At 43.3% G+C, this 23905-nt stretch overlaps 1 protein-coding gene across 10 annotated transcripts in view; it reads right to left on the bottom strand.

The window, feature by feature from the left end:
* Positions 1–1851: 1851 nt before the first annotated feature.
* VWA7 (von Willebrand factor A domain containing 7) overlaps positions 1852–23905 on the bottom strand; it is a 92853-nt gene continuing 70799 nt past the window's right edge. For all 10 annotated transcript variants that reach the window (XM_068250383.1, XM_068250380.1, XM_068250384.1 and 7 more), the window contains exons 8-17: positions 23046–23158; positions 22826–22942; positions 20427–20618; positions 19263–19395; positions 19050–19178; positions 16995–17087; positions 15889–16148; positions 11184–11314; positions 8161–8329; positions 1852–5273 (exon numbers count right to left, since the gene is read on the bottom strand). In XM_068250383.1, the coding sequence (XP_068106484.1) occupies positions 4815–5273; positions 8161–8329; positions 11184–11314; positions 15889–16148; positions 16995–17087; positions 19050–19178; positions 19263–19395; positions 20427–20618; positions 22826–22942; positions 23046–23158 (1796 nt within the window). In that variant the 3' untranslated portion in view covers positions 1852–4814. The remainder of the gene's footprint in view (positions 5274–8160; positions 8330–11183; positions 11315–15888; positions 16149–16994; positions 17088–19049; positions 19179–19262; positions 19396–20426; positions 20619–22825; positions 22943–23045; positions 23159–23905) is intronic.

Below are 23905 nucleotides of genomic sequence, written 5' to 3'. Positions count from 1 at the left end.
ACATTGTGGGACAGACAGAGTGGGAAGACTCTCAAAGCAAATCTGAAGGGAAAATAAACTGATAAGATAATGAATTGTTGAAAAGTGTAGTATGGATAATAAATAGAACATTAGTTTATAGTGATCCCTATTTTGTACTGTATGCTGACTTTTGTTCAATCAAGTTTTGCTGTAAAAAAAAAAAAAGTAGAACATTAGTTGCAAAGAAAAGAGTCTCATATTGTTTTCCAGTAGAGGAAGAGTTAAAAAACTTGAGTTGTTATATATGCAAAACAGCTTCTCTAAGGTAGTCAACCAACTTGATCCAACTTAGTCTCATTTTCTCAAGAGCTTAAGCAGCCAATAAACAGTGAGAGACCGCTTGACATAAGGTTTTACTGCAGGAAAATTAAAAGGGTCATTACTTCTGCTTTGTTCTACAGCTTAAAATACAGTGGGCTTGATTCACTACGACAAATAGCATGCCTTATCAAAGTTAGCACGCCTTATCAAAGTTAGCACGCCTTATCAAAGTTAACACACCTTATCAGAGTAGCATAGCGAGCGCTACAAACCCACAGGGGCTCAGGGCAGGACGAGTGGAGCTCTCGTCATTGCCAATTAGCAGGCATAAGTTTGCTATGCTACTCTAATAAGGCGTGTTAACGTTGATAAGGCGTGCTAACTTTGATAAGCCATGCTGTTTGTCTTAGTGAATCAAGCCCAGAGGATTCTGAACTGCAACTGTGACAGTCTGATGCAATGTTATAAATAAAGTCATAGAACTGAAAAAAAATGAGACTTTTCTTTGCTACTAATATTCTATTTATTATCTGCACTTAGTGTTGCTCAAATCCGGATCCGGGAGATACCCGGATAGTTGCTACATATCTCTGGATATCTCCCAGTAAACCTGTGCGGGGTGGGCGGGGGGTCAATCTTACCTGTCTGACGTCTTCTTAGCTCCGTCCCTTTCGCCTCCCACCATGCGGTCCACACGGCAGTCACGTGACTACAAACACTTCCTCCTTCCGGGTTGAAGGAGGAAGTGTTTGTAGTCACGTGATGCGCGTGGACCGCATCATGGGAGGTGCCGAGGGACGGACGAAGAAGACGTCAGACAGGTAAGATTGACCCCGCCCACCCCGCACAGGTATCTGGGAGATATCCGGATAGCAACTATCCGGGTATCTCCTGGATCCGGATTTGAGCAACACTATCTGCACTACACATACAAGTCAATACATCATAAGTTATTTTCGCTTCAGATATCCTTTAACTTGTTCACATGTGGTGTGTGAACCAGAAATCTGTGCTTCAATGTATGTATGAATTAAAGTATGTATGTATGTATGTATGTATGTATGAATTAAAGTATGTATGAATTGTGAGGATTTAGGGAAATGAATGTGTACACATACACAAAAAATGCAGAGTTCGCAGGGAAGCTGTGCTGAGTATTATTACATTATTTCTCGTCATGAACACTTGGATCGAGTAGTGTGGAGTTCTATCACTGAAGGAAGTGACATCACACCTCACAGGCCTCTGTAGGTACGGTGACCATACGTCCCGCTTTACCCGGGACGCGTCCCGCCTTCGGGGGGCGCTGTCCCAGGCTGCATGAGGTCCCGGGAAATGTCCCGCTTTTAGCAGCGGGACGTCTCGGCCTCGGGACTCTGGCCACCGTACAATGAACTAGCCGCAGCGTCTCATAGACGCTGCGCTAGTTCATTCCCCGCAGCCCCGCTCCAGCAGCCTGCATTGTGTTCCGGGCGGCAGGCACAGACAGAGCAGGGCTACGGGAAGATGGCGTCCGGAGGCGGAGCCCTGTACTGTCTCCAGTACAGGGCTCCACCTCCAGACGCCATCTTGCCGTAGCCCTGCTCTGCCTGTGAGAGTGGGAGATTAAAGGAGGAAGATCGTCCAGGGGGAGCTGCACACACCAGAGGCCGGCTGCGTGAGGGGACGTCTTCTGCCAGGTGAGTAACTAAATGCTTTTTTTCCCAGGTGACAGGTTTGCCCGCAGTGCGTTTAGTTTGTACTGACATGTTTGCCCGCAGTGCGTTTAGTTTGTGCTGACATGTTTGCCCGCAGTGCGTTTAATTTGTGCTGACATGTTTGCCCGCAGTGCGTTTAGTTTGTGCTGACATGTTTGCCCGCAGTGCGTTTAGTTTGTGCTGACATGTTTGCCCGCAGTGCGTTTAGTTTGTGCTGACATGTTTGCCCGCAGTGCATTTAGTTTGTGCTGACATGTTTGCCCGCAGTGCGTTTAGTTTGTGCTGACACGTTTGCCCGCAGTGCATTTAGCTTGTGCTGACATGTTTGCCCGCAGTGCGTTTAGTTTGTGCTGACATGTTTGCCCGCAGTGCGTTTAGTTTGTGCTGACATGTTTGCCCGCAGTGCGTTTAGCTTGTGCTGACATGTTTGCCCGCAGTGCGTTTAGCTTGTGCTGACATGTTTGCCCGCAGTGCGTTTAGTTTGTGCTGACATGTTTGCCCGCAGTGCATTTAGTTTGTGCTGACATGTTTGCCCGCAGTGCGTTTATTTTGTACTGACATGTTTGCCCGCAGTGCGTTTATTTTGTACTGACATGTTTGCCCGCAGTGCGTTTATTTTGTACTGACATGTTTGCCCGCATTGCGTTTATTTTGTACTGACATGTTTGCCCGCATTGTGTTTATTTTCTACTGACATGTTTGCCCCCATTGCGTTTATTTTGTGCCGACATGTTTTCCCCCATGGCGTTTATTTTGTACTGACATGTTTGCCCCCATTGCGTTTATTTTGTGCTGACATGTTGCCCGCAATACGTTTATTTTGTGCTGACATGTTGCCCTCAATGCGTTTATTTTGTGCTGAAATGTTGACCTCAATGCGTTTATTTTGTGCTGACATGTTGCCCATTGCGTTTATTTTGTGGTGTCTGGGGTAACTGTTGCTGCATTTATTATTTAATGGTCATAGTTGGCTGTGTTTGCTGCTTTGGGGTTATGGTATACTATTAAATAGCATCACACAGTTTCTGCACACCCATGATGCGAATCCTCGTTTGACCACATCACGGCGTAAACACTGCTTTCTTATGCCTCGCTGTTGCATCATTTGGTTAGCTCCGCCCTTAGAATGTCATGGCCACACCCATTTTTTCACGCGGGCCACAGACACCACATTTTTCGCACCCCCTATTTTTCGGCCCCCTCCCCCCTGCCGCCCTGTCCCAGGTTGAGCCTACAATAATCTGGTCACTTTACTGTAGGAGACATGCTGGGTTCTAAAAATAATGCCTTTGGCAGACACGGCTTTTCTGCAAACTCTGCATCAATGTTTGATAATTTACCTCATGAGTAAAATCTAATTTTGAATTCACTAACATATTACGATTTATCATATGTTTTATCGATAAAACGTTAAAGAAATCTATTACACCCTAGTGAATTCAAAATTAGATTTTACTCATGAGGTAAATTATCAATTGTTCGATAAAGTGTTTGATAAAGCTTAGTGAATTGAGGCCTATGTTTGGGTACCTATACACCTCTGTGTCCATATACTGCATGCACTATACATTGTTTACGACTGTACACTGTCACATCCACTCATATTTATGGGGGATTGAGGGAGAAGGATTTACTTAAGTGTGCTTTGGGCTTGGGGAAAAATATGCCATGATTTCAAGTGATGTCTTGAACAAATGAGTGCTGATTGACCCCTCTACCCCTGACCCACAGCAGCCAACCATCATCTATAATGAGATTTTCTGGAACTGTGATACTTGCCGACAAATCAATTGTGCAGTTTGCAACAACCTTGTGCTACTATTCTGTAGAGATTATCAATACAATCAGAATCTAATGTGCTTCTGTTCTGAATTCTTGTGCTTACGCTTGTATCAGTTAATAATTTCCAAGACCCAGGGTGGAAGATATTCCTGATATATAAGTTGCATTTTTCTACGCTTATTTCTTACTCTGATCCACCACATACTGTATTTTTGCACTATAAGAAGCTTCTAGGTTTAGCTTCAGCCTATGGGAAAGAAGTACGGTATCTTGAAGTACTGTATTTTTACTGGAGCTGATGATCTCATGGGGGTACCATGGCTCTGCCATTGCACTGCACTCCAGACAAGACAAGACACAGAACATGTACGTTGTGCTTTTCTCCCGGCGGACTCAAAGCGCCAGAGCTGCAGCCACTAAGGTGCCCTCAGTAGCCAGTAGAAGTGTTAGGTATTCTTGCCCTGGATCTCCTTACTAAATAGGTACTGGTTTACTGAACAGGAAGAGCCGATATTTGAACCCTGATCTCCTGTGTCAGAAGCAGAATCCTTAACCTTTACACTATCCAGCCACTGATACTCAGCAAGGGCAGTGATTGGCCCCAAAGACAGAGCCCTTGTCCCACCCGAGGGACCATCAGCTCCAGTAAGAACACAGTAATTCAAGTTGCCCTACTTCTTCCCAATAGGCTGAAGCTGTGCTCAGAGACACAGCATGGAGCTGGGAAAAAAGGAGGACGCAGGAAGACAGAGGGGGACAGTGGAGGACACATGGGACAGCAGAAGACACAGGGACACCAGTGGGAGAAAAAGGGCATCTTACAGTCTCAAAAATACAGTAATCTGGGTAGTTCTAAACAGTACTGTAAGTGTATTCTACTAATGGTGCAATGTTAATTTCTGGACATTTTTTCTCCTTTAAGACTCAAAAAAGGTGTAAAAATGTTACAAAAAAGTTTCATCAAGTCTTAAAATTGTGTCATCCGTGGCAATGGCCCGTGCTGCCTTTCCACAAATTTAGTTGCAGGAGAGCATAGAGGATATTCCAGCATAATCATACTTTGTTATTTAGAGGAACATCTTCTTTGTGTCTTCCCAGTAGATTAACGTCCTCTTGCTTAAAAAATGCTAAGTACACACCCGCCACAAGTATAGCGACAATTGGGATTAAAGTTAATAAATAGTACAGGTTCCCTGATCCAGTCCGCAGGGCGGTGATGGGGGCTTGGAGGGAGCAGACCCAAGCCACGTCTCGAAAGTTTATTAGGAGAAGGTCAGTCTGGTTTGTACAACAGTTTGATGTGAATTCCACATACTCATATTGTCCGTCCGGCCCGTGGGAAGTAGAGCCAGAGCCATTGAGGATCCGAATGGATTTTAGGCCATCTGCATCCGATACTAAGAGGCGGGCGTTCCAGCGATAGTCCTGGCACAGCCTGGAGGGCAGAGGTTCTGGGCAGGCACCAGAATAAGATGGGTCGGGACACACAGGCAAAGTACGTACAAGAGATGTCTGCACAGGGAGAAGAAACACTGGTAAGGAGGGTACAAAGGAGGTACAGAAAGACATAACTAGAATATGAATGGTTGGTTCCCCTGCACTAGTATATGTAAAACGTACATGATTATATCTTACAATAAGCTGTGCCCATAAGGACTCAGTAATTACTCTTCTATAATTACCAAGTCTGTAATTGGCAATCGGGCATAATTACAAATGCCGATCACAGGTGTACACAAAATTGGACTCACAAGTACACGAAAATTTTGATTACGAGTCGGCAATTATGAGTACATCTAGTAATGTTAATTTATAATAAAATTTCAGACTGGCCTCGACTGGAGGAAGTTACGGGACACAGTACCGGAGCTGCGGGCAGCGGAGGGCGGCAGCGTGGGAGCGATCCGTGCACATGGGGCTGGAGGAAGCCCCAGGTATGTATAAAAAGATAAGTATCGGTCGTCTCTGGTTTCCGTAAATGATGGTCACGGCTGTGCACCATGCGTAACTAAGGAAGGCACGCTACGCTGCAAGAACGAGCATAGCGTGCAGTCCAGGATTTAGGTTACGCGCTGTTCATGCAACTCGCGTTGCCATAGCGCCGCTTCATGAATCCGCCCCCAAGATTTTTACCTCATTCTGTCCTTTATTCAGTGTTTGAGGGATTATTGAGGGTTTGGGCTCTACATGTGCCACCTGGGGTTTTGATAGGCTGACTTAAAGGGAAACTTAAGTGAAGCAGAGGAGTTCAGTTTAACTAACTTAAGCTTCTTCCAGCCCCCTGTAGTCCTTTTGGGTCCCTCACTGTCCTCCTGGTCCGTTGTGTTTAGCCCCTTTGACAGCTGTCCATTCGTAAAACTTACAACTGGGAGACCGATTGAGGCCGGAGCTATACATGCGCAGCAGCCCGAGACAGGGCTCAGCTGGGCAGCTCTCAAAGGGGCACAGCAGCAGAATGCAGCAGACCAGGAGGACAGGAAGGGACCTGAAGGACTATAGGGAGCTGGAAGAATCCCCAGGTAAGTTAAGCTGAACACCCTTGCTTCATTTATAGTGTACTTGAGATGTAATAAACACAAACCTTTATACTTACCTGGGGCGTCCTCCAGCCCTCCTAGGCCATGAGCTCTCTCAGTATCCATTCGGTTCTGTCCATTCCTCTGCTGTCCACTCTGGTTAACTAACAGCACAGGTGCAAATGCTCCTGTATCAAACACCTCCAGAACTGCACCAACAGCAGGTACTTCATCATCCTCCTCCTCACACCTTACGTCCATAGTGTCGCCTAACTCAGACCTGTGAGGTGGTGTAACTTGCTTAGCGCCTTCATCTTGTTGTAACAATAATGGCTGTGAATCAGGGAATTCCCCACCAAATAACTCCTGCGAATTGTCAAATGCAGCGGATGTGGTGCTTGTAGTATCGCTGGTGGCTGCGGAAGATGAGGTGTTCTGTGTTAAATAGTCAACCACGTCCTGACAATCTTGGGGGTTGATGGGACATGACTTCTTCTGAGCATTGTACTTTTGTCTAGGGCCGCACGAAATCACGCCAGCTTGACCTCCAACAGACCTGCCGGGTGGCCTGCCTCTGGGTCTGCCCCTGTCTGTGCCTGTTGTTGTGTCCATATCGGGGAGGATGAAGTGAAAAGTATGCACTGACTTGACTAATACAACGTGCTGTCACACAGGTGCAGTGAAAGGTATGCAGTGACTGGTATTACAATACAATGTGCAGCTGTCACACAGGTGCAGTTAACAGGTATGCACGGACTGGTATACTAAACAGTGTGCAGTCACACAGGTGCAGTGAACAGGTATGCAGGGAGTGGTATTACAAATGTGCAGCTGTCACACACAGGTTCCGTGAACAGGTGCAGTAACTGGTGGTATAATACACTGCTTGCGGTCACGTAGGTGCACTAAACAGGTTACAGGTATGCACTGCAGTGATTGGTATTACAAATGTACAGCCGACACACACAGGTACCATGAACAGGTGCAATGACTGGTGGTATTAACAATGCGTGCGCTCACGTAGGTAGGTAGGTGCACTGAACAGTGAACAGGTGCAGTGATTGGTAGTACAAATGTTCACCTGTCACACACACACAGGTACCGTGAACAGGTGCAATGACTGGTGGTATTAACAATGCGTGCACTCACGTAGGTAGGTAGGTAGGTAGGTGCACTGAACAGTGAACAGGTGCAGTGATTGGGATGGGATTACAAATGTGCAGCTGCCTGTCACACACACAGGTAGTCACTGAATGTGCTGGGCCTGGCAGTGGCACAGTAGGAATTACCACCAAGGGACCAAAGGCCATCTGTGACTGACTGACAGGGCTGTATATAATGCAAGTGGGGCCACATAAAAAAAAAATAGATCACAAGAACAAGATTAGCTCTCAAAAGAGCTGTTGATGGGTGCTTTTTTTAGCAATAAGAATCAGCAAGGAGCAAGCTAACAAACCTACAAGAGCCTAACTATGCTTTCCCTAATGTCTGCAGCAGACCTCTCCCTTCACTGCAGGCACCCGAGTGAGTGAAATGCCTGACGCTGCCTGCGTTTTATAAGGGGGGGGGAGACTCCAGGAGGGAGTGTAGCCTGATTGGCTACAATGTGCCTGCTGACTGTGATGTAGAGGGTCAAAGTTGACCCTAATGATGTATTATGGGGGCGAACCGAACTTCCGGAAAAGTTTGCGGCTCTCCGCGAACACGAACCACGGAAGTTCGCCAGTTCGCGTTCGCAAACCGTTCGGGCCATCTCTACGAGGGAGCCCATGGCCTACAGGGGGCTAAAGGAAGCCCCAGGTAAGTATACAGTAAATGCTTGTGTTTATTACATTTTAGGTTTCCCTTAAGATTCCCTTTGATGTTGGGAGCTCTGGACCTACCTGAGTTTTCTCAGCCACGACCAGCGGGAGGTGAGCGAAGCACGGAGCTGTATCGTTCTCACACTCTTCCGCCTTCGCCATCACTGTGATCACCGTGTCCGGATCAGCACTGTCAGGTACTTTAATATCCACATTCATCACTTGTGTGTCACTGGAGTTCATCTGCAGCCTGCCGGGAGACAATTTTATTATAAAACAGAGAGTGATAAATACTTTCCAATTCAATTAAATAAAAATGCTCTGAATACATATACTGTATATTAGTATTTTTGTAGTGTGACAAAATAAAAAAAAAATGATAGCTCCATTTCAATTTAAAAAAGCAACCTTAAAGGGAACCTAAACTGAGAAGCACATGTATTTTTCCTTTTAAAATAATACCAGTTGCCTGACTCTCCTGCTGATCCTGCGTCTCTAATACTTTCAGCCACAGCCCCTGAACAAGCATGCAGATCAGGTGCTCTGACTGAAGTCAGACTGGATTAGCTTCATGCTTGTTTCAGGTGTGTAAATCAGCCACTATTGCAGCAAAGAGATCAGCAGGACTGCCAGGCAACTGGTATTGTTTAAACGGAAACATCCATATCCTTCTCAGTGTAGGTTCCCTTTAACCATTTCAGCCCGCGGGTATTTTTCACCTTATGAATCAGAGCAATTTTCATCTCCCATTCATTCGCCAATAACATTATCACTAATTATCACAATGAATTGATCTATATCTTGTTTTTTGCGCCACCAATTAGGCTTTCTTTGGGTGGTACATTTTGCTAAGAATTTTTTTTTCAAAAGGCATTTTAACAGGAATATTAAGAAAAAAATGGGAAAACATTCATTATTTCTCAGTTTTCGGCCATTATAGCTTTAAAATAATACGTGCTACCATAATTAAAACCTATGTATTTTATTTGCCCATTCGTCCCGATTATTACACCATTTAAATTATGTCCCTATCACAATGTATGGCGCCAATATTTTATTTGGAAATAAAGGTTGCATTTTTTCAGTTTTGCGTCCATCACTATTTACATGCTTATAATTTAAAAAATGTTTGTAATATACCCTCTTCGCATGCATATTAAAAAAAGTTCAGACCTTTAGGTAACTATTTATGGTTTGTTTTTGTTTTTTTTTCTTGTAATTTTTTTTTCATTAAAAATTGTATTTGGGTAATTTTTGGTGTGGGAGATAAACAGTTAATTTTAAATGTAATAATGTGTGTTAATTTCATTAAAAATGTATGTAGATTGACTTGATATGGGACCCCTGGACAGTATGGTTGGCTTCAAACACTTCCCAGTAACACTAACTCCCTTCCGAACCTGTTCACTTTTAAGTTATTATATTGGTATATGATATTCTGTCTTATCACTGCTGTTGTTATCCTCTGGACAATATCCTCCAAGTATGATTGTCGCTGTTGCAAACTCGAAATTGTTGTATGTTCCTTATTCGTTTTGAATAATAAAAATATAATTGAAAAAAAAAATGTATGTAGATGTAGTTTTATTATTTGGCCACAAGATGGCCACAGTCAAAAACAATGTTTTGAGTCCTGGAAGAATAAGGAGGACGGGAAACTTTTCTTTTATCAGAAAGACGGCGGCTTCTGATAAGAAGTTGTCAGTCTTTCTACTGGGGACTTAGGCTCCTTTTACACTTAATCAGTTGGTGTGCGACGTGCGTTAGTGTGCGTTAGTACGCGTTGGTACGCGTTAGTTGCGTTTTTTCCATAGCAGTGCATTGGGAAGAAGATTTCAGTTAAAACGTGTTAAGTGTAAAAGGTGCCATAGGAAAACATGGGCATTACTTTGAAAATCAGTTTTCTTTCCGTTTTAACTGAGAGCAACTGATTAAGTGTAAAAGGGCCCTTAGATCAATGAATGTAAACTACTGTATGTTCTCCGGGCCAACAGGGGGGCAACACGGGAGCGCGCAGCAGCAGCGGCCTTGACGTGAAAATCACGTCCAGGCGGCTTAAATGGTTAAAGAGTACCTAAGGTAAAAATGACCGTCTTAATGATGGAGGATTGGGGGCTTAAACGCGATCCGAAGTGAAAATAAACGTATGATATAATTATTTGTATATGTAGTACAGCTAAGAAATAGAACATAAGTAGCAAATAAAAGAGTCTCATATTGTTTTCCAGTACAGGAGGAGTTAAAAAAAACTTCAGCTGTTATCAATGCAAAAGAGCTATACTGTGCTCTCAGACTAATTTAGTGAGAGAAAGCAGTGCTCTTTTCTGAAGCACTTATCTCAACCCGTCTATCATTGTTTCTTGTTTGTTTGTCTTGTTAATGTTTTACTGCAGATCTAATGACCCTTTGAACTTTCCTGCTCTGTTTCATAGTTTAAAATACAGAGTATAGTTTGTAAACTGCAAATATTAGAGAATATTAGAGAATGATGCAATGTGATTAAAAAAATAAAAATAAAAAAAAGCTATATAACAGAAAATAAAAATATGAGACACTTTTCTTTGCTACTAATGTTCTATGAATTACCCGTACTACACATACAATTCATTATTTCATAATTATTTTTTTTTACTTTAGTGTTACTTTAAGGCAGGTGATTGCTCTGCCCCATCCAAGATGTGACCGTGGCAATTCTTTTTCAAAATCACAGCCAAAGCTCTGGCCACCCCCACCTGCGTTGCTGTGGCCCACCCCAAGCACATAAGCCCCTGCCTAATTGCCTAATTGGTGACTGCCAAGCTGGGGGCAGGCTGCAGCAACACACTGAAGAGCTTTAAAAACATGGCCACTACTGCACAGCTGGGTGGAGCCTCATCTGGACTCAGGTCAGGTAAGTATTAAAGCGGCTGTAGACATATGCTAGTTTCCAAAAGCGTATGTGCTGAAATCATCATATGCCGGTCAACAATGATGACAGTGAACATTGATGGGGGACATTGGATTAGGCAAGGGACATTACATCCGTTAAGTGACATTGCATCCATTACTGTATCCTTCAAGTAGTTCTCTATCCCCCCCCTACCCCCACCCCCACACACACTCACTTAAATGTAATGAAGTCCTTGGTGGTGTCATTATTTATTGTGACACAATAGTAATGAGACGATCCATAATTGGCGATCTTAACTGACAGTATTTGTGAACTTCCAGGTGTCAGCGGCAGAGAGCAGGACATCTGTAAAAGCAAAAAATATTATTTGTCAGATGTTATCGGGATAGAAAAAAAAAAACAATTAGTGACAGAACTGGGAAGGGTATACACATTGCATGGCTTAGTTGAAAACTTTAAAGAGAATCTGTATTGTTAAAATCGCACAAAAGTAAACATACCAGTGCGTTAGGGGACATCTCCTCTTACCCTCTGACACAATTTCGCCGCTCCTCGCCGCATTAAAAGTGGTTAAAAACAGTTTTAAAAAGTTTGTTTATAAACAAACAAAATGGCCACCAAAACAGGAAGTAGATTGATGTACAGTATGTCCACACATAGAAAATACATCCATACACAAGCAGGCTGTATACAGCCTTCCTTTTGAATCTCAAGAGATCATTTGTGTGTTTCTTTCCCCCTGTTCTCATGCACTGAAGTTTCAGGCTGCTTGTTTCTTCCTGCAAACAGCTTTGCCCTTGTCTGTAATTCTTCAGTATGTGAAAGCCCAGCCAGCTAAGAGGACGATTTATCCAGCTTGTAAAAGATAAGAGAGAAGAGAGAAGCTGCTCTAATCCTAAATAACACACAGGCAGTGTGCACAGAGGGTACCTGGAAGGAGGAGTTCATAGCAGAACCACAACACTGAAGAACTTGGCAGCCTTCCAGACACAGGCTGACAAGTCTGACAAGAGAGAGATAAGTTGATTTATTACAGAGATGGTGATAGTAGAACGTGCTGCAGTAAGCCAGAACACATTAGAATAGCTTTTTGAACTTGTAGGATGATAAAAAACAGGATGCAATTTTTGTTACGGAGTCTCTTTAAGAAATATGAAATTAGAAACCAGTAGCTGCGATCAGTATATCTATGCTCCGCGGATGTACTCTTCCCATCCCAGGGGTGTAGATATTCATCTTCTGCAGCAAATGGGCGGTGCGCTGTTGCAAATGGCGGGGCAATGATTGGTGAATGGGAACGAGTGTTTCCAAAGCCACTCAAAGGGCCTGATTCATGAATGAACACTGCTGTAACCGCATACATTTGAAAAGGGCGCCTGGAAAAAAGGGCGCCTGATATACTGTATGACAAATAAAAGCCAGATTTGGCTACAACATGTGCCTGGTGTAGCCAATTTCTAGTTTTAGTTTATAAAAGAGGATGCTGTTGTAGCCGAAATTTGTTGGGCTATAAAAGGGCGCTGGATATAGCTGAGAAAAGTGATATAGTTAAGAGAAGTGATATAGCCAAGATAAGTGATTACTATAATCTAACTTGTCCCTACTCTTACAGAATTCTCTCTGGTGGTGTCTAACCCTTAGACCCCACTGGTGGTGCCTAACCCTAAGACCCCAACCTAGTGGTGCCTAACCCTAAGACCCCCCCAGTGGTGCCTAACCCTAAGACCTCCCCACCCGTGGTGCCTAACCCTAAGACCCCCCTGGTGGTGCCTAACCCTAAGACCCATACCCTGGTGGTGCCTAACCCTAAGACTCCCTGGTGGTGCCTAACCCTAAGACCCCACCTGGTGGTGCCCAACCCTAAGAGCCCCCAGTGGTGCCTAACCCTAAGACCCCCCCCATGGTGCCTAACCCTAAGACCCCCCCCCCCAGTGGTGCCTAACCCTAAGACTCCCCTGGTGGTGCCTAACCCTAAGACCCCACCTAGTGGTGCCTAACCCTAAGACCCCCCCCCCCATGGTGCCTAACCCTAAGACCCCCCTGGTGGTGCCTAACCCTAAGACCCATACCCTGGTGGTGCCTAACCCTAAGACTCCCTGGTGGTGCCTAACCCTAAGACTCCCCTGGTGGTGCCTAACCCTAAGACCCCACCTGGTGGTGCCCAACCCTAAGAGCCCCCCCAGTGGTGCCTAGCCCTAAGACCCCCCTAGTGGTGCCTAACCCTAAGACCCCCCTGGTGGTGCCTAATCCTGAGACCCCACATAGTGGTGCCTAACCCTAAGACCTTCCTGGTGGTGCCTAACCCTAAAGAAAAACCCTGGTGGTTCATAACCTTAATCCCCAATGGTTGTGCCCAATCTTTGCTCCATTTCATGTCAAGCATATACGTTATTTTGAACTGATATAATGGAATTAACTGATTTAATCAAATTAACTGTTATAACCTAATTTAGTCTCCTGCTGATATAACTAAATTGTAGTTGCATTTATGTAGCCTTAAAAAATCTTAGCTGTATTCAGCACCCTTTTATAGCTGAAGAAAGTCTCTGCTATAAAAGGGCGCCCTTTTGTAGCCGAATCAGAAACCTTGTAGCCGAATCAGAAACCTTGTAGCCGAATCAAAAATCTCAGCTATAAAAGGGCGCCCTTTATGTAGCCGAATCAAAAACTCAGACGCCCTTTTCACCACCTTGTAGCCAAGATTTGCAGAAATAACACTGAAGTCTATGGATGCCCTTTTTACACAGATGGCTCAGGTGTCCTTTTTAACAAATACTGCTGTAACCAACAGCAGTTTTCATTCATTGAAACTCTGTATAAACATATAACCTTTCACTTTCACTTTAGCTTAGAAAGCTGTGATTCAGTTTCCTAAGCAGTAAGACACCATCTAGTGGAGAAAGTAATTATTGCACAGTAAGAAAACCGAAAAACTTGAATTTAAAAGATAATACATAAATTGGTACGTTAGGGACTTATCTTTTTATATATGTACTAGTGACCTTAGCCCGTTTAAAAATAGGCTAGGTCTGTCACTACAACCGCCGCGCGCGTGCCCGCCCGCCCCCTCTGGCCCCGTTCTCACCCAGCTCTCCGCAGTGTCTCTGCGTCTGTCCCTGCGTCTGTCCCTGCACATGCGCAGTGCAAAAAATGCCCTGACACCGAGACGGACGCAGGGACATTAGGGTTTTATTATATAAAGATGCTATCAGGGTATATTATTGTTATTTGTGCAAATTAGGGCTTGTAATCCTTTATAGAGTACAATAAGAAAACCAAAAACACAAAATTGAAAAAAAAAAATACACCTCTATTCCCGAATATAAATTATTTTATGTATTTATAAAGCGCCAACATATAACGCAGCGCTGGATATTGTCACTATACATTGTATTAGGGCCATAATTTAAACAGTGTAATAACCAGGGCAAAGAAAATGTGTGTTTTTTAATTACAGTAGCACGTTTTATTTTGAAACTATAAAGATGCAAAACTGAGAAATAGTGACTTTATTCAATTTTTTCTTCTTATTTCCTTTAAAATCCACATGTAATAAAAATAATTTTTAGCAAAAAGTACCACCCAAATAAAGCCTTATTGGTGGCGAAGAAAACAAGATATAGACAATTTAGGTGTGTTAAAAAGACTCTGTAACAAAATTTTCAGCCTTATTTCTTCTATCCTATAAGTCTTTATACCTGTTCTAATGTGGTCTGGATTACTGCAGTCTTTCCTAGTTGCACAGTGGCTGTATTATCTCTGTTATATAATCTAATCTTCTTTCCTTTGTCAGCTTTGTCGGCTCAGGCAGGAATGTGCTGCTCTGCTGTGATAGGTAGAAGTTATACACACCCTCTCCACGTCCCCTCCAGGCTCTGTATGAGTCACAGACTGAGCTTCTCTCAGCCTATCACATGCTGGTTAGCAGCCATGTTTTTTGTTTGTAAACACTGCCTAAAACTGGCAATTACAAGCCAGGATTGCAGCAGGGAGTGGCAGAAACAGCAAAGGGGGGCCCAGGAGAACATAATAAATAGAATGGTATGCTTTTTATTGTAAGCATTTTAGAGTACAGATTCTCTTTAAGTAGTCATACATTTATAGGGAGGGGTTTTTCAAGGGGCCAGGAGAAGCAGCACAGTCCACTTGGTGGTAAGAGGGGAGACTCGTGAAATTGAGAATGCACATAAGTGAGTATGGAGGCAGGTTTAGTGACTGGGATATACATATTGGCATTATGTGGGAGAGAGAAGGAGGCCACTTAAAACATTCCTGGAATTGTACTATTAAATGCCTGATGGTGATCACAGGTATAGAAACTCAAACCCAATAGATGGGGGAATGGCTGGAATTACCATAAGGCACTGTAGGCACGTGCCAACAAGCGTCTGATGATAGAAAGGTGTCTCACTCCCCTCCTTGAGCACCTCCCTCCTTCCCTATGCAGAGTCCTGATGAGAGTGTAAATGAGAGGTTACTTACCTTGCTTTAGACATTCCACTGCTGAGATCTCCCTTCAGTCAGGGGCACCTCTAGCTACTTAATACTGAGGTTCCCCTAGCTACCTAATACTTGGGGGCACCTCTAGCTACTTAATATTGAGAGTACTTCTGGCTACCTAATACTAAGGGGCACGTGTAGCTACCTATGATGGGCAAGTAAAGTAAGGGAGAAGTGACAGCTGGGACAGTCAGCACACTTGCAGTGCAGTTCGGTGGGGGTTTGTAGGTTCATGGAGGCCAAAGTCTACGGTGCCAGGAAAATTGTTCCTATAGGCTCTTGTAAGGTAAATCCGGACCTGGATGGGGGAAAACAGCACTGCTCCAAGACCAAGACAATGATCATTACTGAAATACATATTTTGATATCAGAATAGGCTGAGGTGAGCTGTGAGTAAGTTGTGAGGACAGGACACTCACCTCCAGCATACATTCTGCTGATCTCAGGTGTTGAGGAGCCTCTCGCTTGACCTTGTGCCCCTTCCCGTCTGTGCCGCTCACACCCACACTGAATTCTCCGATAGGGACCTCCCCAATCTGTGCCACCAGGAGCCCTGTCTGATTGGCTGACTCCAGTTCCACTGTTCTGGTTCCCCCGTTGACTGGACTTAGGTTAACATGGCTCAGGTTGGCTGATTCTGGAAGACCAATGACATCAACTACCAGCACTGCAGGGACTCCTGGAGGTGACATAAAGAGAAGAACATTTTATAAAACTCAAAATGAATACTAAATGTAATACAAAAATAAATACATAAAAAGATAAATTGTCTTAAAAAAATTGTCAAATTATTTAAAAGATCAGTCAAAGCAACACTGACATTAACAGTCTAAAAATTAGGAACCTTATAGATCTATTCAAAACCTAAAACAGATTTAACATTTATTAATAAAGTAAAATTACCACAAGAGACACAACAGCACTAGAAGAAACCCACAAACATATAAAATCCAAATGATCCCTTTTTTTTCCTTGGTTGTATAGATATGGAACTAGTGTCCTGCAATATAAGCAAAAGCAACTTCCTGCAATATGTGCTGTATACAAAACCAGAAGGCTTACTGGGTCCCAATGAATGCCCCTACCTCCCACGTCTGGAGGGCTTAAAGTGAACCAGAGATGAATCACTCTCATGTATTGACCATATATATCAGTGAGAACATTAGAGAAAACACCTACCCTGCTCTCTGTTTCATCCTTTACTGCTCAGCCTGGTTGTTACAGCCCTGATAAATTCCCTGACTGAGCATTCAGTCTGGCTTTGCTCAGGAATCATTATAGCTGAGTCTGTCTTCTCTGATATTTTTTCAAGCCCAAGCTTTTCAAGAATATATTGCTATATAACAAAAACTTACCCTCCTGAATCTTTTTAGGCTAGCCAATTTGATATTATACTAATCCAAAATGATCTTATAGGTGAAATATCATATAAAGACCACTAGATGGTAGTATGGTAAGCTCATCCCTGCAGAACCCAGCTTTTCTACGGACTTTGGAGATGACAACACTGTTGAACCTTACCTACCTGCCACTGGTTGGCTGTTCAGTTGGTAGAGTCCAGGGTGAGAGCCATTCACTGGAGTTCCAAAATAGTACAGGAAGTCCAAGGAGCTGCGACCTAACGGGAAAAAAAGGGTTAACTAAACAAATATATAACATATATCTTTAAATGTCTTGATAACAACTTTTAAATGTCTCTATATCAGTAATTGTAAGACACTGTTTTGTACATTGATTTTTTTTAAAGAACTCTATGAGCTGTCATCTGCCTTGGAACATAGGAATAAAATTTGGAATGCACACCTTTTAACTAAACTTTTCGTTGTCTATTAAAGCTAATGGGAAGTGAAAAAAACAGACAAATTCTTACCTAAGGAGAGGGAAGGCTGTGCCTTCTATAAAGCCTTCCCGTTCCTCTCACGGTACCCTCCTTCCAGCCCTTTCAATCCTAGTAGTAGTATTCCGCCGATCGGCCGTATACTGCTCTCTGCCACCACAGGAGGCGTCGGAAGTCTTCAGGAGCCCGAGTACTCCTAAAGAGGTGTGCCTCCATACTGTGTCTGCGCTGGCGCATTCTCTCATGCACTCCCACAAGTGCAGTACAGAGACGGCCACCCTCAGGAATACTCGGGCCCCCGAAGACTTCCAATGCCTCCTGGGGTGCGAGTAATGGGGAGGCTCTATAGGACCCAGAGCCTTCCCTCTTGTTAGGTAAGTATCTGTTTGTTCACACCAAACTTTAAGATTATCGAATAGGATTGTTTTTCTTACCAAAGCATCTTTTTCCGCGTCGAATGCGTCCATCGATACGCATCGATTCGATTATTTCTGAGCATTTCCGAACGCATTTCGATGATTTTTAGGTCGATTGCCATGTAAAGTATGGCAAATCGACCTAACGATCCTTTGAAGCTTGAATCGTACATGTCGGAAATAATCAAATCGATGCGTATCGACGGACGCATCGAACGTGGAAACGCATGGTGTGTATCCAGCATAAGGGGGCAGAGACTGCTGGTACGGAAATGGTTAAGTACACTTTGTGTTTGTTGTTTTTTTTTTTTTCACTTCCCATTAGCTTTAAAAGAGGTCAGCTTCAGAAGTTTTAAATCCTTTCTCTACTCAGTTGACCAACTTGCTTACCAGAATGAGGCTGGAGTTAAAAAGGAACTTTCTGAATGTAACTTAACCTCCCTGGCTAGCTACATGCTTCCCCCCTCCCTGCGGCATCCCCCCCCCCCCCCCCGTACGCACCGATCGCCGCCAGCGCGTATGCCCATCCGGAAATCTCGTTCTGAACGGAATTTCCATCAGGGCTTCCCCCGTCGCCATGGCGATGGGCGTGATGACGTCACCGACGTCATCGACGTCGTGACGTCAGAGGGAGTCCCGATCCACCCCTCAGCGCTGCCTGGCACTGATTGGCCAGGCAGCGCACGGGTCTCGGGGGGGGGGCACCCTCTGATGCGGCGGGTAGCGGCAAATCGGCGCGGGGCGGCGGCAATCGTAAGTAACCCGCAGCTAGCACTAGCGCTTGTGTATAAAAAAAAATTATGCAGATCGGCCCAGCGGGGCCTGAGAAATCCTCCTGCGCGGCTTACCCCGTGTCCAGCACGGGGTTACCGCTAAGGAGGTTAAAGAATAAAATTTCTTATGTATTCAATATTATTTTATAGATTATTTAGTCAGTGTTTGCCCATTGCAAAATCTTTTTTTCTCCCTGATTTACATTCTTGCATTCTAAAATGTATCACAGGTGAGGTAATCTTTACTGCTGAGGAGGTGCATGACTGCAGAATGGTTATTTGTTGGTTGTTCCAAAGTGAGTAAAAACAACATCTGGTCTCCCAGAGTGCACTGGGGCAGAATGCTGCATAATTAAAAAAGCATCTTTGGGAGTGCGGGATTACATACCGCAATACATAGCTGTAGGAAGTGTTTCTGATGCTTAAAACAGGATAAATAACGTAAAATTGGGAATCCTGAATTATTTATTACATTCTGCTATAGGTGTTTGCGGTGCAGAGAAATGGTATATTACTTGTGTCCATGTTTAGCTTATAGTAATATGCCCCCTCACCTTGTACTCGGATGCTGTTAGGTCCCGCACTCTTCATAAAAACACTCCAGTTTCCCACCTCGAGAGGATCCAGCAGAAATACCCGCGTGAACTTCCCGTGGGAATGGCGATGGCCGCTTTGTTTCCGGCCTACAAGGGAAAAGTGAAGCCTGAGTGAATTAGAAATCTAATGGTTGCTTGGTTACTTCTGCTGTTGGCAGCAGTTCTACTCACGTTTAGGATCAAAGATGCGGAATTCTCTGACATCTCCATTTATAAACAGGGTGACGTTGTGTATGTACTCATCCACTTGAAATATGTGAGTGGCCTGTCCACCCTCAGAGCTTTGTCTATATAGGAGTGTGACCTGTAGGGTTAGAAAATCACCAGTATGACCAAATGAAAAAAAAAAAAAAAAAAATTAGTGATGAGCAGAAATTACGCCTATGCGTAATTACGCATCGTAATCCGCATTTACTCATCATAATCGTGAATACGGTGAAATTCCAGGGAAAAGCGTAGTTAATTTCGTATGTAATTGTAAGCATTCGTAATAACAAATTAATTTACGTATAATTTACGCATAATTTCATGCCGACTTTGGTGAATAGCAAAGCCACCGTACATGCTATTGCTACCAAAATTGCTATGTATGTTGAGGAGAATACCAAAAAGACATTGTAGTTTTTGAGAAAACCGATTTCAAAAATACAAAGAAAAATGTAATTTTTCTGAGTTAAAAAAAAAATTATACGCATTTTTTAAATCAATTTTCTCAAAAACTACAAGGTATTTTTGAAAAATTGTTTTCTATGACTTGTACCCACTATTCTTCTTAACATATGTAGCAATTTCGATGACAATTTGCTATTCACCGCCAAATTCTGCACTAAATTACGCAAATGATTTTACAAGATTAATTTAATTTAACAATTTGTAATTACGTTTAGACATAACTGTGAAAATTTATGTGAAATTTTACGTAGTCGCAATTAGCTGATTATGATCATCATTAGATAAAATATAATTGAAGCCCGAATTCAGCCTCTCATTATTTTTAAATAAATATGGTAAACTTGCATTCATTAACAATGCTCAAAATTGAGTACATTACTCGTTGGTATGCTATTTTTGTGCTGGTTACCTGTGTTGTGTGAAGCCCCGCCCCCTCATTGACCCCAAAATAGCTAAAGCATAATGACAATTGCACTTAAAATTGCATCGCAACATATGGGAAAGCAAGCTTGCAGAACACGGCAAATCACCATCAGAATCACAGCGTGTTTGCAAATGCCATCTCGATTTGCAGTGGAAAAGTGCTACACAGTGTAGATCTCTTTTATACTCCTGACCTTCCACGGAGGAGCTCTTACTAGACTGGCAATGACCCCCACTCACCACATCAAAGTGTGCCGAGTCTGTGATGATCTCTGAAGCCTCTCTGATGTCACTGTTTGTGGTGAAGACAACCTGTCCACCGGAAGTGGAAGCCAGGTCCGTATAAAGGTCAAACCTGTTTGGATTCAGCACCTCTCTCTTGCTCCTCTTCACTGTAGACCAATAGGGATCTTCTGTTATCAAGAAAGAGACCTGCACAGACAACACAGAAGTTCTAAATATAGTTCCTCAAAGTTTTCACTTCATAATTATAACATCACACATATTGAATTATTTGATGGTTTAATTTCTAACAAGACACAGCAGATTCTGAAGGTCTTTTCATGTGTTGCATGTTTTACAATGGTTCTCAGAGTTTCCTTCTGGTAGACTGAATGGTTAATGGGGAACTTCCCATAAAATGGACTTACTGTTCATCAGAGCCGGGACAAGGTCCTCCAGCACCAAAGTGCGCCCCTCCATCCCTCCAACCGTAACCATCACACACTGATTGCTATTAGACTAAGAGGCGCCCCAGGGCCCCCAAACTCCCTAATCTCTAATTATCTGGCTTGCAGTCACTGCCATGTATCCCCTTTTCATATTTTTCTCTGCTTCACACACAATAGGGGAATGATAGCTGAGTGAGTTGTGCGCCCCTCCTACACTGCGCCCTGAGGCTGGAGCCTCTCTCGCCTCTGCCTCGGCCCTGCTGTTCATTAAGGTTTAGCAGTAGGGATGCTCATTCAGATTTTGGAAAATGGAAACCAGATTTCCGTGGAAATCCAATTTACCGCAACACAGTAATTTTAGCCCAATCACAGAACTCATAAGCATTGGACCAATCAGAGAATGCAGATTTTTTTCGCAAAAATAGGATTACCGCGGTAATTTTAGACCAATCAAAAGATTCTGTTCCAATATCCAACTTACATAGTTACATAGTTATTTTGGTTGAAAAAAGACATACGTCCATCGAGTTCAACCAGTATAAACCAGTACTTACGTTTTTTTGTCTTTTTTTTGGCATTCTCTGTTGCACAAAATGACAAATAAAATACTCCATGGAATTTGGAAAATTGGAAAAACGGATATCGGAATTTGGCATTGGCGGAAATCAGAATTTCTGCAGAATCCGACCATCCCTAACAGTGAAATTCAGTCGCTCCTCTTATGGAAGCCAATAATAATTTCAAGGCTAAAGGTAAAGATGTACTTAGCAGTGGTGTCACTGGGGGGTGCGGTAGGTTCGGACTGCACCAGGCGTCACCAGCAGAAGTAGTGTGCGGAAGTACCACGAGATTTGCTAGTAGTGTGGCCGTTACTATGGCAATGCACACATTGCTGTAGTAGCGATTGCGCCACCAGAGTTCCATGGGTTACGCTACTGGCATATATCACAGTACCGTTCCACGCGTAACTACCGGTAATATTGCCTGGCTATCGCTATCCTTATAGCAAACTTAAGTCTTACAACTGCTCTTCTGCAAACTACGAATCCTACCTATACATGTAAAGAAACATAGTTTCTACTGTAATGCTGGGATTCCGAGAAATGCAGTGTGGCATCTATTGACAAGCCCACCAGCTATATCCAGGTAGAAGAGGAAGCAAGCTTTACTGCAGTGACAAGGAGATTTGGCCTATGAAATAGACCACTTTGCTTCCATACAAAGTTAAATATTCACTTACCCGTATGTACTCAAATACAAGTCGACCTTGTTAAGACCAGATTCTTAAACTGGAATTTTTTATTGACTCAAGTAATAAGTCTACCCAGCAATGTTAATGGCTCCACTTGGGGCTCTGAAGGGGTTAATGACTGCACTGCATACAGTATTGCAGCCATTAACCCCTCCTGTCCCTTAAGTGCAGCCAATAAATCCTCCAGGCCCGCAAGTGCAGCAATTATTCACGCCTTCCTTCAGACCTGTATTTTCCACGCCCCGTTCCTTGTTAATTGTTGTGGCCAGGACTTTCAGACCTGTGTTTTCTTGGCATTTCCTTTCCTCAAAGTGTCGCTTACCACTTGGCAAATTGCTGCAACTGGGAAGGTCACTAATATTACACACATTACTCAGTGTGCTCAATGGTGCCCGTGACTCGTGTATAAGTCGACCCCTATACTTTTATGATGTGAATCAGACCTAAATTTCTAGACTTATACTCGGGTATATACAGTATGAATTTGATTGCTTTTATAATTTGTCCTGCTAAATTTTGGGTTTGGTTGGGCTTTAACCAGCTTTCGATATCACAGATGGACATCTGATGACTTAAATGGGCTCAGTTTCTTTGTCTTCCTAGGCCAGAGGTAAATTTGCATGCTAAGAGAATTTTTTGTTCATCACTAATAGTGATGAACAAAAAAGTAGCTTGCAGCTGTCTTATGTTTTCGTTTCACAGGTTTCTTAAATCACCTTCATCTTCTTCTCTTGTATTAGTGCTTCAACTGAGCTCCTGAGATAAGCGTCCTTAGACGAGGCATCAGTGAAGACGAAGATCTCAGAGTGTGGGGGAGTGTTGATGAGGGCTAGCTGAGGGGAAAATTTTACAAAAGGATAGTTACATATTGATGACTGTGACAAAAATATAACAAAAAGTAAAGAATGCACAGATAGGAGGAGGAAGATAACATACCTGAAGGGCAGATAAACACATCTCCGGCTCATCTCCCCCTCCGAGAGCCTGCAGACTGTCTAGGATTTTTAAGAACTCTTCAGGATCACTTGTCTTGTACACCGGCCCAAAACCTGAACATGTGAAAGCAGAATGTTTATCGTAGTGACAGGTGTGACTACAAATCATGTTCAAACAAAGAATTGGAGCCACAACAAATAGCGTGCCATGGATGAGGTAAATAGACTTCAATCAATGAAAGCAATGTCCACCAGGAAGTACGCTTAGCATTTTGTATGCGAATGCTGTAATACACTGCGCTTTTCAGCAGGACACCATCATGATACTTATCTCTGAGGAAGCAGCGGGGTCTGCGATACGCATGAGATCGTGCAGGGGTGAACATTTATTGTCGGTAACTTCTGATCTTGTGGGTAAGCTATCCATCTTTTTTCCACAGGCCTTACTTATTGAAAATTATTCAGTGCCACTACTTTTCATCATCGCTCTATGGTTTATTGTATGACAACACTGATCTGATAATATGCATATGCTATTAGGTCAGCTGCCCATTTCATTTCATTTCATCTGCTGTTATCTTGATTTGTGTTTTTGTACTGCTTGTTGTGCCCATATGTATCTATTATGCCTGAAGCTGGATGTTACCTGCTGCATTGTTTTAAAGAAAACCTGAACTGAAAATTAAAAGTCAAAATAAGCATGCACAAGTCATACTTACCTCCCGTGTAGTCTACTCCTCAATCTCCTTCTCCTTTCCCGCGTCCCGTTTGTTCACTGTGATCAAGGGAATTCTTTGTACTCCATTTTGAAAATGGCCATTACCCCATAACAGCTTTCTGGTCAGCACACTGTTAAACTGT

Source organism: Hyperolius riggenbachi, chromosome 8 (assembly GCF_040937935.1).
Source record: "Hyperolius riggenbachi isolate aHypRig1 chromosome 8, aHypRig1.pri, whole genome shotgun sequence".
Lineage (NCBI taxonomy): Eukaryota > Metazoa > Chordata > Amphibia > Anura > Hyperoliidae > Hyperolius > Hyperolius riggenbachi.
Note: the sequence above shows the minus strand (reverse complement) of the source record. Positions and strands in the feature narration are given on the sequence as shown.